At 34.8% G+C, this 20,565-nt stretch overlaps 1 protein-coding gene across 1 annotated transcript; it reads right to left on the bottom strand.

The window, feature by feature from the left end:
- Window positions 1-576: 576 nt before the first annotated feature.
- LOC111915392 (uncharacterized) lies at window positions 577-2,237 on the bottom strand. The gene is made up of 3 exons (XM_023911054.1): window positions 2,091-2,237; window positions 1,231-1,836; window positions 577-1,116 (listed from the first exon to the last, which is right to left on the bottom strand). The coding sequence occupies exons 1-3, from the start codon at window positions 2,235-2,237 to the stop codon at window positions 577-579; spliced, it is 1,293 nt and encodes a 430-aa protein (XP_023766822.1).
- Window positions 2,238-20,565: the final 18,328 nt, after the last annotated feature.

Here is a 20,565-nt window from a genome sequence, read left to right as displayed (position 1 = left end):
CACACACACACTGTTTTCCACCTTACGAACTTGTTTTGGGATTTGTACTCTGATATTTGGTTGTTTCCATATCTTGGTTTTCAGACACGATGAATGTTATGAAATGGGTTGAATGGACAATGTTTTATTCACAAATGTTTTCCAAAGTAATCATTTAAAAACGAAATTTTTGGACGTGAAATTTGGGTCGTTACATTAGGGTTTCTTCTGCCAGCTCCTACTCGTCGAGTCCATTTATGGACTTGGCGAGTAGATCACTAATTCTGCAATCCCGTGTCGACGCTCCTTGACGAGTAGGGCATCGTTTACTCGTTGAGTAGGGCTTAAAAACTGAAGAAATTATTAATCTAATACCTAGGAAATCGGGGCGTTACAGGATTTCAGTTTAAGAAAAAACACCCACGTAAATCCAAAAAAATCATCAACAATAACTAGAATGTACTTGTTTCCACCAATGATTTCAATAGTAGGTGGTCCACATAAATCAATATGCATTAATTCAAGTGGTTCAATAATCTTAGTATTAATTATTGAAGAGTAAATTTTTCTACTTTGCTTTCCGAGTTGATAAGCAGCTCACAAATGTTCTTTCTCGAATTTTAGAAGAGGTAGACCATGAACCAAATCGCCAATCACTAGCTTGTTAATATCCTTGAAGTTCTGATGGGAAAGCGTTCTATGCCAGAGCCAAGTATCATCTGAAGATGCTTTTGTAAGCAAGTAAATGGATGGTTTCCCATTAATCGGATTCAAGTTCAATGGATACATCTCTGCCTTTCTTTTAGATTTCAAAAGCACTGCTTTAGTTTTCTTTTCAATAATCTCTGAACTTTCATCATCGAACAATAACTTTAATCTTGTATCAACAACCAAATACAAAACACTTATCAGATTGTGTTGAAGTCCCTCAACGCATGCTACCTTCCAAATGGCAAATTCGTCATTCGTAATCATTCTGTATCCTTTAATTTCACTAGTAGCATTATTTCCAAACTTTAATTTACCACCATCCGATAATGATCTAAACTCTCTTAATTCTTCTCTTCTCCCAGTCATGTGACGAAAACAACCATTGTCGATATACCATTCTGAATAGTATTGTTCATCACGCATAACCTGCAAAAATTAGAGAGATTCATGAACCCAAACCATCTTGGGTCCTTATGAGGATTTCTTTTGCATAGGAAATATCATACTTTTATCAACCCAAAAATATTTTCTTTTCAAAACATAATTCTTCCCTTTTTCTATTTTGAAAACTTCCACTTTGTGATCACAAAGATTTATTTCAATAGGAATTGTTTTTCGTGGAATGAATTCTTTGTGTGACTTTGCCATATTTTTCAAAAATGCATTTTCCTCCTTTTTCAAATTTGCATTGTATTCCTCGAGAGTTATCTCTGGTTCCGAAATAACTTTTCCTTTTACCTTAACATCTTTTGACATGATGTTAGGTTTTGAAGATTGATTTTTAGGAGAAAAACTTGTTTTTGGATTTTCAATTGGTTTTGAACCCTTTGATTTTGAAATTTGTGGTGTGGAAATATGAGGTTTTAAAAAAGGTTTCGATTGTGATTTCGGAAGTGGAGAAGAATTTGTATTTTGATTGTAAACTCTTTCTGAATTAATAAAATTTTGATCCGAATTCTTATTTTTCCAAAAACACTTTCTTTCTTTTAAATTCTTCCTATATCTACTGTTCAACATTATTTTCTTAGCAATCAACTCTTCAGCTGAGTTGTGAATGTTAGCTTTTGGTTTTTCTTTTCTAACTGGCGTTTCTTGTTGTACGGAAGATGTTTCACTGGAAACTTCTTTTCTGCCACTAGGTCCAGCCTAATTGTAACGAAGGTCAACACGATTCAGTGGTTCCGAAACGTATTTTCCTTTAGTTTTCCAGGAGATCATTTCAGAAAGACCCTATGTCTCATCTGCATTGTCTATTAGGCCTGACCAGAAAAATTCATCACAACCATCATCATTATCATTATTAACAAGGGACATTAGTTCTGAAGTATCTTTTTTGTTCAGTCTTGTTGTAACAAAAACCTGATTTGGTACAGTTTGGACTTTGGGAAAAAAACAATTACCTTTACATTCAAAACATCAGAACCTTTGTTTTTAACAATATGAACGAATTCAATTGATTTTTCTGAAATAAAATTTTTCTTAGGTTCCTCAATATTTTGCACAAAAGTAGAACAATCAATTTCATCTTCTACTGAAATTTCACTCATATCGCTTTCATCAAATTCAAAAACGTTTTAGGTATTTAAAGTATCTTCTGAATTCAATTTCTTGCACACTGAGTCAAATTTTTATATAGTATTGAATTTGATATGTTCTTTATCTTTATCATTCAACATTTCCTTCAACAAAATTTTATGGTCTTTGGACTGTATGCATTCTTCTATTTTTGAAGTCCAATTTTGTATGAATCAGAAACATCATCAGAAGAGACAATGGATTCGCACTTATAGCAATCTGCATCGATTTCATCTTTTTCAATTCAAGAAAGTGAAAAATCATTTTGTGCAATCCTTTTCCTATTTCACAATCAAGATGCAATTAAGTAATATTGAAATATAAATGCTTAGCTATTAAACAGAAAATATGCATTTTTTTGAAAAAGCAAGACTGTCTCTCTTAAGATAAATAATGTCATCTCTAGATCTAGTGAGTTCTACTTCCAACTTCTCTATCCTAAATCTCCTTTCTTCAGTTTTAAATGATAGCTTGCTGAGTTGATCACATAGGTTAGAATTACTAAGACGAGTTCTTTTTAAACTATCACTAAAATTAGAAGTAGTATAATTTAAATCGTCTAGTTCTGAATCATAAAGAGACATAGGAATTTTAAGAGATTTGAGTATAGAGTGTACCTTATCGATGACATTTTCACACCCCCAAACTAGGCGGCGGAAACGTCCGAGGGCTCTTGTGACTTAAATTGAATACCTTCATAATGAATATACATGAATCATAACATAAATCATCACCATGCATTAATATCATACAACTGTTAGAGTTTTACATCCAATACATTGTTTTAAACATTACATGTTCATAACATAAAATGTCTGATAGATATCATAAGCAAAACACCCCGACATTACTTGGTACCTATTCTTCGGTTTATCTGTTACCTGAGAATACAAGTTATTTTGAAAAACGTCAACATATGAAATGTTGGTGAGTTCATAAGCAATGTTGTGATAAAATGTTTTTGTGTAGTTTGTAAAACCTAGAAAATCCAATATTTTCTGAAAAGACCAGTGTTTATAAAAAGTGTGAAGATCCGTAAACATATGCATGATGATTTCAAAACATGTATAATTGTAAAATCTTAGTATTGATCTTTCAAGTGAAAATGTTGAACTTCCTTGGAAAACCCGATGTTTTCCAAATAAAATACAGTGATTTCCCAAATTGTTATACCGCCACAATGAATGATTTTGATTACTCTTCCTTGATTTCTTGGGTGGTGTTGGATTAATTAAGGTCTGTGAGTTGTTATAATCATGGATTAGAAATGACTAGTTTATAACTACAATTTACGAACGATCCTTATAGGCGTCGCCCATTATTACTCACTTAATCCAAACAGCCATGTTTACTATTGATTAACGACCTGAATCTATTTACTTTGATTACTCGTAAGCCTAACAAACGAGGAAAAAGAGGAGTACGAGGTCATGCTACTTCCGTGAGTTATTTTAAGCTACCGTGGATGCGAAAGACACGTTGGCCCATCTAGCATTTGATCAACAAGACCTTATGACAACATTAGTGGATCACTAGGGCCCAATAGTACTTAAAAAGCCATCTAAGGTCTCCTTACATGAAATCGGGTCATAGAAGGCCTAATAACATATAATCATTATTCCTTGGGCCCAAAGATCATATTGAAGGGTTTGCAAGGCCCAACAAGTATGATTTGAAACTTTCAAGCCCAATTGTCGAATGTTTACTTGTCTTAGGTATCGTGTAACTACTCGAGGGTTTGATTTAACGATTGTTATTTTGTATCGACTCGAGACCGATCGATTCGTTTATAACGATGATTTGGAGTTATACGTTTATTTGTCTTTTGATTGTTGATAAACCGAAGGTTGTTATTTTGGAATCATTATTTTATAAATAAAATAATTGTTTAAAATGTGGAGTTGCCCCCTTTCAGCCCCTTTTCTATTTTTAAAATGACAATTTTAGTCCTTTATATGGGTGAAAAGTCATTTTTAGCCCTTAAAACATTTTTCTTGACACTTTTACAAGATGATTTTTGTTGAAATGATGTTTCTAGCCCAAAACTTATTTTTTTTACAGTTTCAACCCTTTTAGAATAGCATTTCTCAGTTAAAACCCCTCTTTTTGAAAATTTTACACTTTTAGCCCAAATTACAAAAAGTTTACATTTTTTATCCCTTTCGGGTATGAAAAGCATTTTTCACCCTTGAACTAGTTTTGTTACACTTTTCATCCCCGGTTTAGAAGAAAGATTCATTTCAGCCCCTTTAAGTATCATTTTTCGCAAATTTGGGCTTATTGGGCCGAAAAGCCCAAAATTAGCCCATTAGGCTAGAAATTTACATTTTTAGTCCTTTGAAAATTGCAATATACAGAACAACAATTATTAAAACTGTTTTGATCCTATTCACCCTTAAGAAACCATGACTTGTCAACTTTTAACCCAAGTTTAGTATTTTTGACAATTTGAGCCCAAAAATGGGTTTTATGTTGAAAGTATGTTCATCATAATCTTATAAGCTATCATTCTTGACTAGTTTAGTGTAGAATAACTTAGATCAAGTTTTTTTTTACTTCCCCATGTCATAGATCTCGAGGGTCACCCCTTTTTGATTTCATGTTCATCACAAAATCACATAGAATCATACATACAAGCATAAAAATCACAAATAGCATACACTTACACAGATCTACACATTTTTCTTGTATTCTCCCCCATAAAACACATAAAAACCGAAAGAAGAGGGGTATGAAGCTCACCTTGAGTTGTAGTTTCGGTTTTGAAGAGAGAAAAGAAGAAAATTTCGATCCTAGCAAGTCCTCTTGGTAGATCTCGAGTTTAGTGGCTTCTAAGGTGCAAGATCACAAGTTGGAATAGATTTAGAAGAGATTTTTGATGAAATGAAGTAGCTAGATCATGGATTTAACATCAACTTACCTTAGATTATGTGTTTGTGGGAAAAATCTCCTTGAAAGCTTCCTAATTCTCGAAAACTTGATGAGTGAGTGTAAGGATGTTCTAGTGAGAGTTTGAGAGAATGGAAATGAGTTTTGTGAGTGTGTGTGTGTGTTCGGCCAAGAGAAGAAGAGAGGAGAGAAGAGAGAAGATTGATGAGATGGTTGAATGGAAATATGGGAGAATGCATGGAGAACCATTAAGTAAAAATGAGGTGGCACACTAAAAGTCAACTCCTCTTTCTTTGTGGGCTTGGACTGAGAATAGAGAGGGGAAAAGAGAAAATGATTGGGCCTTGCATGCTTAAGCCCATATAATGACTTATTAGATGATTTTTGGTCCAAAATAAATCAAGGTATAATTTTTATGATTTCATTAGGGCTAAATTAAATTGGTTGTGACCCATTAAGACCCATTAAAGTTAACCTAGTGTATTTTGGGCTCATAAGGCCCAAAATTATTAAGTTTCATGTATATGGGTCCAATTAGGTCCCATTAGAGAGTTCTATGTTCAAGATGGATAAATTGGAAGCTTATTAGTCCATTAGGTCCAATAAGGAAATCCTAGTCCAAAATGGACTTAAAACGGAATTTCAAAGGTTTCAAATTCTTTGTTAACTATTTGTAGGGCTTGTATGAAGTGTTTGATTGAAATTATGCTGTTATAGAATAAGCATCCTACATGCTTTCACATTGTTGGTTCACATTTGTTATCATTGTTCAATGTTTACAAGGTATCGAAATTCCTAATTGTGACAACAAGCTTCACATCCTTCGTAACTTCGTTTTCATGGGGTCTCAGAATTCCCACAAGCTTGACCAATGAGTAGCTTTTGAACTATTCGTGAGCCTTTATAGTGGACACAACAGCTTTCCATTCGGATCTCAATCCGTCCATAAACGTGACCTTTTGTTTAATCACTTCAAGCTTGAGATTATGTTTGAGCATTCTGCTTAACTGCCTTAACAGATGATTAAATCGATTAAATGTTTGATCCAGTTTTTCATCTAACTTTTATACAAAAGCTCCAAACTCAGAAAAAAGCAATTCTAGGGTGCAAAGTTACGCTTGGAAATAATTTATGCTTACTCTCTTGTATTGTGTAATGAGTTGCCTTTCCTATAAATAGGAAGTGAGTGACACTCATTTAGGTAATGTTTATTTGGAGAGTTAAACTAGAGAGAGAATTGTACAAGACCCACTTTGTATTTTCTTTCAAGATCTAATGAGATCTTAAACCATATTTATTTACTACTCGTGTTCATGATTCTTACAATGATTCACTAGATCTTATCAATTCGCATATGTCATCATGATTAACACCACTACATTTGGTATCAGAGCGGGTGTTCTTGATTTGATCAAGAATTGATCCATGATGACATTCTAGATTTGGTGATTATTCATTGTGTTTTGATCTTCGTGTTTTAGAGATTTTCTGAATTCTACAAATCGAATTGTTCATTGAATCTATTCATAATTAGATTTTATTCACTAGAATTCAAGTGATTTTTGCTTTCTCTCTCTAGAAAACTCAATCAAAATCACTTTCTCTCTCTAGAAAAACTCAAGATCTTATTGATTCATAAAAGATGGTGTACTTGCATTATGATTCTTAGGTTGTGATCATTGAATATGTGAAATACAAAGTCAATGAAAATCAATTCTATGGATTATTGTTGAAAGCTGACTTGATTTCATGGGGTACTATGGTTGCTTATGGAGTTTTGAAGGATGATCATGGAAGATTGATTTTTCAACCACTTTCAAAGATTAGATGCTTGGTTGAAATCTCCTTGAACATGGTATCTTGGAGTGAAAATCAAAAGGAAGGACAAGAAAGAGATTTGTTTTCGAATTGTTCTGTTAGTTTGTTCCGTCATTGTAACCCGTTCCGTCAATAAAATTTGTCGTTATCGAATTGTTTCCGTTTCGTTATTAAATTAAGTCATTAATTTTGAAACTTCTATTATGACTTAATGGTTGTCCAAACACATTAGAAACTGTTGATAACGCCCCAATTTAATAATTGGAAGATTTTTAGATTCCACCATATTGGGTTACGACAACTTAATCGGGTGCGACCAAAAGCCTCGTCTAACGTCAGTATTGTTGGATTAATGTCTAAGTCCATAACTATATTTGGTAATACTTGACCCGACCCGGCATGGTCCATTTGGGTTGCATACCATCATGCACTTGGATGAGAGAAATAAGACACTTATGGTTATTAATATATTATAAGTTCTAGTATATTAATAATAAGAATAATAAGATTATTTAATTAGTATTGATCAAGAATTAATCTAGGATTAATTAAGTGATCAAAAGAAGACTAATTAAATATATGGGTTGATTGTGTAAATCATCCATACTTGTATAGTGGGCTAATGCTCCATGGATAATCAAGTTGGGCTAAAACCCATAGGATGGTCCATGGATGCTCCATGGTGTATTTGAACCCATGGATCCAAGGAAATGGAAAGTCATGACAATTAGGGTTTGCCCTAATTGTAACACTATATAAGGATATTATTCTTGGCAAAATTGGCACTAGTATGATTCTAGAGAGGGCTAGCCAATTTTGATGAGTGTAGAATTCTCTCAAGTCATTCCAAGTGTTTTGATGATTGTGATTCCATTTGAGGTGTCACACTTGGGGCACTAGGCACTCAAGCTTCATGAAGACTTTTTACATCAAAGAGGTATGTATTCTATCTTGCTATAGTTATTGTTTTGTATGCTAGATTAGGATAATACCTTGGAAGTTCTTATTTGCATGTATAATAGAGAAAACATAGATCCAAGGTATTTAGGGTTGCATGTACACTTAGGAGTGTTAGAATGCTCAAAACCCAACAGTGGTATAAGAGCCTAGGCTTGTTTTCTTGTTATACCTGCAATAGAAGCTGAAAAAACGAATCTGGTGCTGTCTGGCCATCAGACTCGGCGAGTCCATCAGGAGACTCGACGAGTCCATGCCTAAAAAGTGATGAATTCGATCCAACTCGCCGAGTTTGTTCATGCACTCGACGAGTTGGACCCCCAGACAGCATATTTTCGAGTTTTTTGGCTAGAAATGGACTAGGAACATTACCCTAAGTTGTTTTTGACCTTATAAACTTGTTTTTGATATGGTAATGTTCATGCTAATCCATTTTCAAAGATAATTGTCAATAGATTCATGTTTTGTATTAGTTTAAGGTTTAGACTAATTACATGAAAAAGTTTGATTTGAATTATCTTGTTCTTATGAGTTGCTTAGATTAATAGAAATGTTGAGTGAAATAGTTGTTTTCAATCCATTTTAATCTAAGAGTTGAGTATAAAATGTGTTTGTGTAACTTGTCCTCAAGTTACATGAAGAGTCACATTAAAGACTCATAAAACTCATAAGAGTTGGCAATGGTTACAAAATGAAGAGTCTTGTGTCATTGAATGTTTTTTTATGACTCCATAACTTGTCCTCAAGTTATGGAAGTTCAAGAGTCACTTCATTAAAAGAAAAAATATGTAACCATAATTAAATCCATAAGTTATAAAATAAAGGAAAAGTTAGTTCTTTTATTAGTTTAAAGTCTTCCATAACTTGTCCTCAAGTTATGGAACTTGAAGAGTTTTTGGATTAAAACTACTTTAAACACATAAGTTATGGAATTAATTAGTTTGAATAGTTTCAAAACTTGCCCTCAAGTTTTGGAATTTGAAAAGTTTTCAAGTATGAATACTTTAATTCCAAGTTAGCCCTTAGAATTTTAAAAGTTAAAATTCAACCCTTATACTTTATAATATTATAAGTTAATAATATATATATGTATAAGAGTAAAGTCAGTCTTACCGCTAGTACGCCTCATTCACGAAGCCGGTCTATAAGGTGGGTATAAGGTTGTTGCCTATAAAATGGCAACTTAATGGGTGTCCACTCTCACCCACCGCTTGCTTGACTGGTGGAGGGTCGTTAGCCGAACGGGTTTGACAGGACTAGAATTCTCCCTTCATTAAAAGTATTAATGATAATACTAAGTAACTAAACTCTTAATAATACCCAATCTTAGTTACTTAGGAAAAATGTGAATAAGGTGCTAATCCATGAAATTACACTTTACACTTTGTCTAAGTCGTTAGTGGAGCGTGTGTGGTTAACCGGCACACTAACTTGGACTTAACAAGGTAGGTAAAGGGTGACTTAATATTTATCATAGTATCGATGGAGCGTGTGTGGTTAACCGGCACATCGATTGAGGGGTAATTTATTAAGGGTACCAAGTGATTTGCATGGTTACTTCACACCTCGTTTTGTGATCCTCGGCATCCCAGTCACAAAACTTGGAGGGCACACTCGAGATTGAAACATGCCATTGAACAGTTCAATGAATCTCAAAGATCTAGGAGTTTCAAAACCAATTAAAACCTAATAATACATTTCGTTTATCTTGATGGAAATTGGTGAATTGTCATTCACCTACCTTCAAATATTTTATAGCTTGGATTACGGCATACCTCTTCTAAGTTATAAAATAGTTTGTTGGGTCCTAGCCTTAATATTTCATATTGGGTGTCATATTAAGGACTTAAGATCAACTATCTTGAATATCTCCCAAAAGATGTCTGGTTTAGACACTTATGATCTTCCCAAATCTCTTGAAACAAGGTTTCCTAATGAAGATGATGTCCCATGGATATCATACTTCTTTCACCTCCTCCAATTATTCTCCCCAACCCACAAGTTCTTGAAAAGTTTAAGGTCACTCAGGCCCTATTGGCAAGGCAAGGTCTAGGTGTGATCACATCTTGGAGATGTAGTCACATGTTGACAAGCCGGAAGAGTTGGGTGTCAAAGTCTTGAGAAAGTTGGTGGTTCAACTACTTTCTAAGTCACATAGTGAGTTCTTTTGGAACACCTATGAAACAGACGATGAAAAGACCCTTAATGATCTTTGCTAAGATCAACTTCCTAAAACCTTATGGACATTGACAATGATGACATTGGATATCTAGTAAAGCATTCTCTTCCCAATGGAAAGGGATCGGCCATAGTCAACTCGGTTGACCAAATGGTAAAGAGAAAAGCTAAGTCTGTGATAGTCCTGTGCACCTTTATCAAAGGGTCCATATGTTTATATTGCTAAAGAAAGGGCATTGGTTGCGAAGCTGCCAAATTTACCTAAGGAAGTTAAAGTCAATAAGTTTGACTCTACTTCAGGTAAAGTCCACTATCTAACTCTGTTAAGTTTCTATCCTGAGATTCTTGACTGGGTCACATGGTGATGTTTAAGAATCAAAGAAAAGTGAAGAAACTTAAAGAAAGAATATGCTGAATCTGATCGCATAGATGGATTTCTATCGCATAGTTTGAAAAATCGGATTCTTGAGCTACTTCTTAGGAGTTATGATATATTGCTTAGGAATAGATAACAACAAGTTTTCATGTGCTTATGGATTGTAAGGATAAGTTTTTTTCCCGCAAAGTTTTAAAATAAAAGAAAAATTTTTGATTTTATTTATTTTAAAATATCCTTACAATGGCATTTGAGGAAAAATTGTTGCTTATATGATTCCATTAAGAGCAAGAGTGGAAATATGAAATTGATTCTTTCATTTGTGGTATTGTCTAGATTTACCAAATAAGGAAAGATTCTCATCACCCAAGTTTCATTTGGACCGGGACTTGGAATCATGCAAGTTATATAGCATGATGAAAGAGAACTTTCAAGTTTTGGAAAAATTAAGACTAATTACTGGTTCACATGGATGTGTGAGTCAAGTGAAGGACTAAAGGATCGAGTACACAGTCTTGTGCACTGATTAAGTCCACCACAAAAGATCGATAAGATTATTCGTCATAGTTTACTAAAGCTCAGTAAATATGATTATACTTACATGCTTAAGTGTAACTCTGAGACATTGGAAAAGGTTCCAATGTAAGGCAGAGCGAATAAGAAGAATCAAATTAGGCAGAAGGATAAAAGTTTCTCAAATCTGAAAAGATGGGAGAGTACTTTAGTATCAGTTTTTGTGATCATCTTAATGATTAAGAAACCATATCACAATTAGTTCTCTAAGGAAATCTTAGTGCATTCTTATGACTAAGAAGAGGAACTTGAATTGTTGAAGTGGTTAAATCAAGAAGATGAGTCATACTTCGTTCCAATACAAGTCTTAGAGTCATACTCCAAGATTGTAACTTGAGTGATATGTCTTAAAGAAGGTTTAAAACACTTGTCAAATGTGAGAGTAAAAGTTTTCTACTCTTGTACATTTGAAATTGGTAAGTTGTGATGTTTTGGATAAAACAAAGACCAACTTAGGCCAATTGGGTAAGGTGTTTTTCTTGATTAGAATCCGCACTATCTCTTGTATGTTTGACAAGGGAGTCTTACATGTCAAGAGGACAGTGGGAGTCTTAAAGGTCTTGAAAGTCTCAAGAAATAATCAAGAATAAAACCTGAAGTTCTTCACTAGCACACGACTTGAGGTTTATAACCTATCGTGTTGACATATCTGTGCCCATTCCAGTTAAAGTTGGCTTTGCATATGAGTTCTTAGAGTTCTCAATTGGTTGCACAACAACTTGGAAGCAATGGTAGGCCCTTGAGCTGCCAAGTGGCAAGAAGTTAAGATTGAGTTCAGTCCATATGGTTTTGGATTTGTCATTATCCTTGTCTTGTGGCTATGGTTTTGACAATTCACATGGATAAGAACACATACACCATTAAATCTAAGTGTCATAAGGTTTCTCTCCGATTCATGTAAATGATGGTGAGGAAACACTTTCACTAAGTAGATTTTAGCTAGATAGCAATTGTGATATTTGCATTCTCAAAGTCGTTAGTGGAGCGCGTGTGGTTAGCCGGCACACTAACATGGACTTGTGAGAAGTGGCAAAAAGGTCTAAACATTATGATTACGGCATCCCTCTTCATAATTGTTTAGATACACAAGTGTGCTATCTAAGGGAAGGTGTATGATTTTGATAAAGTCTTATCAAAACAATCTAGTATCAGAAATCTGAACTTTGGTAAGAAAGTCAATAAAGTATTGATTTCTAGAAGTCCAGCTGATTTCTGGATACATGTCAAAGCTAGTGGGAGCATAAGTGTTATGCTAATAATCATCATGTTAGTGGGAGCATGATAATTATGTTAAGTCTTGCAAGCTAGCAATGTTAATTATAGAAAACAAAAGTTTCGATTGAAAAAAGTTGTTTTGCTATAATTAAGGGAGAGGAAATTATACTTCATCTCAAATCTATAAGCTTAGATTGTGAGGTTTTAATCATTTAGTCAAGGATATATATATATATATATATATATATATATATATATATATATATATATATATGAATTTCATGTTGGAATGGCTCAACATAAGGAAATTCGGTATATGAGTCCATTATTTGCGTTCTAAAATTCGATTATGATTACGGCATCCCTTTTCATAATCTGAATTATGAGAACTTGGCAAATTGAAATGGTAATAGTATAGCAAAAGACTGGTTTAGTCTTTATGTGAGACATCATGAATCGTGTCCCATATGCTTCGGATATAGGATCGATTACATGTGCTATATTCATTCGTTCTAAAATTTTCCAAATGCCTGAGGCATTAAGAAGGGAAAAGGTTTAGAACTGGATATGACTAAAAGGATTAAACAATTGTCGAGGACAATCTAAGGTTTACCAAAGATTGGTTGCTCAAGGACAGTTGGAAGTATAGTGATAATTCTGGAAGGACCATATTGACATAGTCTGTAAGGAGGCAACTCTTGTTCAGAAGTGATAGTCAAAATGGAATCTGGAAATGTTTCAAAGTTAGAAATTTCAATCTGTGTAAGATTAAGGAAACTTAATGCAAGAAGGATATTTACAAGGAGTTGATCTCCTTTGGAATACTTTGTAATGATTGTTGCCAAGTCTTTTGGAGTTTGTGCATAATCGTTACAAGAGGATCAATGCATATAAGTTTAGAATCTAACAGATTTCAGTAAATGGCATGAATTTGGAATTCTTGCATTTGCAGTAAGGATTTGGGAGTGTGAAAAGAGAATCATTGAAGTTATGTTCAATTGATCTAGTTCACAAAGTAAAGGTCATAGACAAACATAGTATGCATACTTGGTGTATGGCATGACTAGTGTTTAGAAAACATAATGTACATGCTTGGAGCATGGGACAACTATTGTTTTAAATTCAAGATTAAAGTTGATAGCTGAAACAGTATACAATGAATAATGTGTAATCATATGGTGATAAATAAAAGGTGTTTTATTTATGTTCAAAGTGTTGATACCATATTGGATTCAATTATTATTGTGTTTCATTTTGCATGTTTTGACTTCCCGAATAAACTGGGTTATTCTTCCGGAATGACTAAGTTATTCAAACAATCCACAGTCGGTCATATGTTGGAAGTAGATATGATTTAAGATTGTCATGGGTTGGCTTGTAGAGGTCTAAGGTGTTGGACAAAGGGCTACAACACTCATGAGTGCTCATAAGTTCTGAGTATTGGATTCAACCCGCGCTCATTGGAATCACTTCATGGATTTTATCACGAGTGATCATGAGACGATAATATCTTATATTCTTCAAACCTAGAGATATGAGTTGTTACTATGAGTTGATAGTACATTGATAGCACGAAAACGCATTTGGTAACTCGGTGCTATAAAACGTGCCTTTGTGTATGATTCAACAAGTAGTAGAACAAGCCATATGAGTCGAAGTTTATCCGTTCCTTTTACCTTCAGGATAAAAGCGATATCTGTGGGCCCCTCGATGATTTGATGATGACAAATGGAAGTGCTCGGCCGGGCCAGGACTGATTTGATTTGTTCAATTAGTCAGTCGTCATAAATCGGAAATCGGGAAACAACAGATGGACAGAGAGAATGATTATAATCCATGTCTCAGTCCATATGATATCTAGAATGGAGGAATATATGATCCCTTATCTAATGGACAAGTCACTGACAAAGGTCAGAGTTCATCTACAAGGTCAGAGTTCGACAGAATCTTTTTGAGAGCTACGATTGCCGGTTGGTTCCTGAAGTCATACGCAATAATAGTTTTAGACTTATCCAAGTGGGAGACTGTTGGATTAATGTCTAAGTCCATAACTATATTTGGTAAGACTTGACCCGACCCGGCATGGTCCATTTGGGTTGCATACCATCATGCACTTGGATGAGAGAAATAAGACACTTATGGTTATTAATATATTATAAGTTCTAGTATATTAATAATAAGAATAATAAGATTATTTAATTAGTATTGATCAAGAATTAATCTAGGATTAATTAAGTGATCAAAAGAAGACTAATTAAATATGTGGGTTGATTGTGTAAATCATCCATACTTGTATAGTGGGCTAATGCTCCATGGATAATCAAGTTGGGCTAAAACCCATAGGATGGTTCTAGAGAGGGCTAGCCGATTTTGATGAGTGTAGAATTCTCTCAAGTCATTCCAAGTGTTTTGATGATTGTGATTCCATTTGAGGTGTCACACTTGGGGCACTAGGCACTCAAGCTTCATGAAGACTTTCTACATCAAAGAGGTATGTATTCTATCTTGCTATAGTTATTGTTTTGTATGCTAGATTAGGATAATACCTTGGAAGTTCTTATTTGCATGTATAATAGAGAAAACATAGATCCAAGGTATTTAGGGTTGCGTGTACACTTAGGAGTGTTAGAATGCTCAAAACCCAACAAGTATCAGGTAGAATTCCACCGTGTCCCAAACTCGAACCATATATAAAGCTCAAATGACTTCATTTTGAAGCTTTTGCACCCTCTCTCACTACACTCTCTCTACAATCTCATTCTTGGTCCAAAATCATTGAATTCAAGCCCCAAATCATTAAGGTAACAATCCTAATTCATAGTATAACCTCTTCAACCTTCAAATTCGTGTTTAATCTATGAAATAGGACCATTAGCATGAGTTTACAGCCCTAGAACAGTCCTAGGCCGTAAAATCACATAAAATGGGTTTTGGAGCCCAAAAACCCTCCCAAATCACTTTTGGTGCATGGAATCGACTTAAGGACTTATTGGAATGGACTTGGAACACCTTGAACTCAACATTTAGGGAGTAAACATGAGTTTACAGCCCAATAACATGTTTGGACCATAAACACCATTTCATGGGCAGTAAACTCATTTTAAGGTGTTAAGATGCCACATAAACACCTCATAAGCCTTGGAATAAAGTCTAGAAGCAACCACAAATGAGTTAGGGCCTTAAAGTTGATAAAAACCTCACCCTTAGGAGTTCACGGCCGTAAATCCCCCAAGGATAGGTTCTTGGGCCGTAAACTCCTATAAATGGGTCAAATGGTGCCTTAATTTCACCCCATGACTTGTAAAATGAGTTTGAATCACATGTGATTAATCTAGGGCCACCAAAACATAAAATGAAGGATAGATAGTAGCTTACGGCTGTAAACTCCTACTCCATGGCCGTAAACTCCATTAGATGGTCCATATGTTGGTTTAATCCATTTCCAAAGCCCTAGATTTGATCCTAGCAAATTTCCCCAAGTGTTATAAGGCCATTTAGCAACCAAGAACCCACCACCCATGAGTTTATGGCCGCAAACTCATGGGGATATGGTATATGGGCCGTAATCTCCTTAAGGAGTTTACTCTTGAAGAGAAAACTCCATATCCAAGCATTACACGTCCGTAGATGCCACCCGGGTCACTCCAAACACTTGATTTGAAGTGTTTTCGCGTCTTGGAGTGTATAATCACATCTAATTAGTGGTTCAAAGCCTAATTAGATACAATTGTGTATCATTTCATATTACATAGGAACCTCACACGTTATCAAGCCCCAAACTGACACTTAGCATCCAAACCGACTCGTTTCTCGACTGGTGAGTTCATACCCCTACGCCTTTTTCATTGTTTTTCAATGTTTTCAGGGGGGAATACAAGCAAATTATAAATGTTTTCGAAACTAAAAACTGATGTAATTCTATAAATACCTAGCAAACTTTTAGATATCTTTACCCCTTATGTATTATGCGGAGCACAAGGAATGTTTTATCAAATATAACTATATGGATTTCAATTACAGTAAAGGAAACAATCAAACTAATCAAATTATTATGGGAATAATTTGGGATCTTTAGTTCACGTTTTATGAGTTCGGATTTCATGCAATGTCAATAGATAAACTATGTTTGATTCAGTTTATATCTGTTTAATGTAAAGTATTATGCCAGATAGTTTCTTTGTATTCAACTATTTATACTTTGTTATGTTTCGAAACGATTATTATGTTTGATAACGACCAAGTACACCGTGAATAATTTAATACTAGCTTGTGAGATTCGTCTTCGTTAAACCCTTCGGGTTATCAGTAAATCCTCCCCGGTAGTATAACCAGAGTCTCCTGGAGGGAGAGCGTGGAATTTGTGAATAGATCTATTCGGGACTGACAATCCCACACCTTAACTGTTAGCTACAGTTAGGCGGGCATGCCTGGGGTGACAAATTCTGGATATCGTCCGACGCCTGAAGAACATCAAGGAGGTCTCGGTTCACATTAGTATGGTTATACGACTCACAATACGTATTAAAATATAGTTTATTCACGAATTTTATACCCACTATGATACGGGATGGTATTCCCATGGTTTTCAATCTATAGTTTTATGTATTAAAACTACCTACTGTTGTACTGGATGGTATTCCGGTGGTTTTCAATATATAGTTTTACGTATTAAACTATCTACTTTTGTACCAAATGGAAATTCAGATTTTCTAACTAAACTGTCTTAATAAGAAAATATGGGATTTTCTTGGATAAAAACTTTTTCAGAAAACTAAAGGAAACATGTGTTGGATATAGTGTCTAAGTCCATAACTATATTTGGTATGTACTTGGCCCGACCCGGCATGGTCCATTTGGGTTGCACTTCACCCGAACAATTTATGGATAATCTTTTGATAATAGTACAAGTTATGATTTATTAATATTTTATAAGTTCTAATATATTAATATAAGATCATATTATTTAATTAGTATTGATCTATAATTAATCTAGGATTAATTTTGAGATCAAATGTATTACTAATTAAATATGGGCTTCAATATTTATATAGTGTGGGCTAATGCTTATTTGGAATGGGCTAGGCTTGCATGGAAAGTCCATGGATACTCCATGGAGCTTTAACCCATGGATCTCATGGAAATGAAGAGACATGGGTATTAGGGTTTACATGGATGTAACCCTAATCCACCACACTATATAAAGGAGGCTTTGGTTCTTGAAATCACACTAGTTGAGGTGAGTAAAGCAAGAGGGCCGATTTCAAGATAGTAGTGACTATTCTCTCAAAGTTCCAAGTTTGTGGTGATTTGTGATTTCCATTTGAGGCATCCACACTATTGGTGCTAGGATCTAAAACTCCAAGGAATCAACTACAACTACAAGGTAAGTATTTCTACTAGCTTTGTTTGATTCAAGTTCCCCATGCCATGCTAGTTAGGATATGAACCTTGGAAAAATAATTATTTGCATGTATCTTAGACAAACATAGATCCAAGGTTTATTAGGGTTGCATGTACACTTAGGAAGTGTTAGAATGCTCAAAACCCATCAGTGGTATCAGAGCCTAGGCTTGTTTGTTTGATACTTGATGCAAAATATTAGAAAAAGTCGAAAAACTTGTTGTCTGCCTGATGAAATCGCCGAGTCCATGGGGGGACTCGTTGAGTTCATGTGTATCTTCATCCTACTCGGCAAGTAGGTTCGTGCACTCGACGAGTAGGAGCCACAAAATGCAGATTTCGACTTTTGCTACTGGAAATGGACTAGAAACATTACCCTAAACTGTTTTGGTGTTATAAAACTTGTTTTAGATGGTGTAATGTTTGTTCTAATCCATTTACAATGGCTAATATAAATTTTTCATGATTATATGTGTTCATATGATCTTGAAACTTTGATATGGATATTCATGTTCTTGATCTTATGAATTTAGATGATCATAGGAATTACTTGTAGCCTACTTGGTAGTTTAATTCTTAATCATAATGTGTTTTAATGGATTCCATAACTTGTCCTCAAGTTATGGAAAACCAAGAGTCACACTTGAATTAAAACCATTAAATGAACACAAGAGTTAGAAAAATGAAGAGTCTTCATTTTTATTACTCTATTTAACTCATAAGTTACAAGAAATGAAAAGTTTTGAAAGTTTACAAAACTTGCCCTCAAGTTTTGGAACAAGTAAAGTGATATTAAAAACTTTAGTTCCAACCCTTAGAATTTTAAAAGTTAAAATTCAACCCTTATACTTATAATATTATAAGTTAATAATATATATATATATATATATATATATATATATATATATATATATATATATATATATATATATGTATAAGAGCAAAGTGGGTATAACGTTGTTGCCTATAAAATGACAACTTAATGGGTGTCCACTCTCACCCACCACTTGCTTGACTGGAGGAGGGTTGTTAGCCGAACGGGTAGGGCAAGGACTTATAAATTCTCATTAAAAGTATGATGAATATTATAAAGTAACTAAATGTTTTATTAAATTCCCAATCTTAGTTACCTTAGGAAAAATGTGAATAAGGTGCTAATCCATGAAATTACACTTTACACTTTGTCTAAGTCGTTAGTGGAGCGTGTGTGGTTAACCGGCACACTAACTTGAACTTAACAAGGTAGGTAAAGGGTGACTTAATGTTTATCATAGTATCGATGGAGCGTGTGTGGTTAACCGGCACATCGATTGAGGGGTAACACATTAAGGGTACCAAGTAATTTGCATGGTTACTTCACACCTCATTTTGTGATCCTCGGCATCCCAGTCACAAAACTTGGAGGGCACACTCGAGATTAAAACATGCCTTTGAAAAGTTCATTGAATCTCAAAAGAATCTAGGAGTTTCTAAGAACCATATTAAATATTTTTAATATTTCGTCTTTGGTGGAAATTGGTGAATCGTCATTCACCTACCTTTCAAATATGTTATTACTTAGATTACGGATACCTCTTCTAAGTATAATATATTGTGATTGGGTCCTAGCCTTAATACTACATTTGGGTGTTTTATTAAGGACTATCTCTATATCTAAACTAATCCTTTCTTTCTTCTCTTTTTAGATGTCTGCAAACAACGCTGCTTCTGGCTCTAATCCTAGTGGTTCCTTTTCTCTTATGAACTTGTGTGGGAAAGTCACTTTTGATGGATCTAACTTTAATGAATGGATTAGAAACATCAAAATGATTACTCGTTACGAGGACAAGGAATATGTCCTCGATAAGGAGCTTAAGGAGATTGATGAGACAGTTGCTACTCCTTAAGAGATCGCTGAGTTTAGGGCACATGAAAGGGATGCCACCAAGGTGGCATGCATCATGATGGTCACTATGACTGCAGATCTCCAAAACTCCAATGAAGATTTCTACCCCAATGAGATGCACCAAGAATTGATGGAAAGATACCATCAAAGTGCTCGTCAAGAGAGGTATGAAATCATCTCCTCCATGATAACAACTCGCATGAAGGATGGTGAACCCATCACGGGCCATATGCAGAAAATGCAAAGATTTTTGGACCGTTTGCTGAAGCTTAATGTGAACTTTCCCGAGGAGCTTGCAATAGATATCATTTTGCACTCCTTACCTTAATGTTATGATCAGTTCCGCATGACATACCACATGAACAAGGAACATGTCACACTCAGCAAACTTTAAGGACTCTTAAAGACCGCAGAAAGTGGTCTTAAGGGTAAGGCGTTTGTTACTACTCCTACTCCTACCAACTCTGCCCCTGCCTTGGCAATCGGGAAAGGACGAGGGAAGAAGAGAAAGAGTTCTTCGAAGGTTACCAAGGTTAGGACGGTTGACGGCTCTTCCTCAAGTGAAACCAAGAAAGGTTTCATCACTCCTTCGTCTGACCCCAAAGAGGCTGAATGCTTCTATTGTCATGAAAAGGCACATTGGAAGTAGAACTGCCCAAAGTACTAGCAAGATGTGAAAGATGGGAAAGTTAAACCCAACCATGCAGGTACTTACACTATCTTATCTAATAACTCACCCCATTCTAATTCTTGGGTCCTTGATACCGGTTGTGGTATTCATACATTTTCTGATTTACAGGAACTAAGAAGAAGTGAGAATGTGGAGCAAGGAAGGATAAACTTAATCATGGGGAATAGGAAAGTTACATCTGTCACCAAGATTGGAGTTTATACTTTATCGCTAAGTAGTGGGTTTAATTTAGATTTGAATAAATATTATTTCCTTTCATTCACTGTATAAACAAGGGTTTACTTTTTCATTTAATAATGAAGTTGGTTCTATTGATGC

Source organism: Lactuca sativa, chromosome 4 (assembly GCF_002870075.4).
Source record: "Lactuca sativa cultivar Salinas chromosome 4, Lsat_Salinas_v11, whole genome shotgun sequence".
Lineage (NCBI taxonomy): Eukaryota > Viridiplantae > Streptophyta > Magnoliopsida > Asterales > Asteraceae > Lactuca > Lactuca sativa.
Note: the sequence above shows the minus strand (reverse complement) of the source record. Positions and strands in the feature narration are given on the sequence as shown.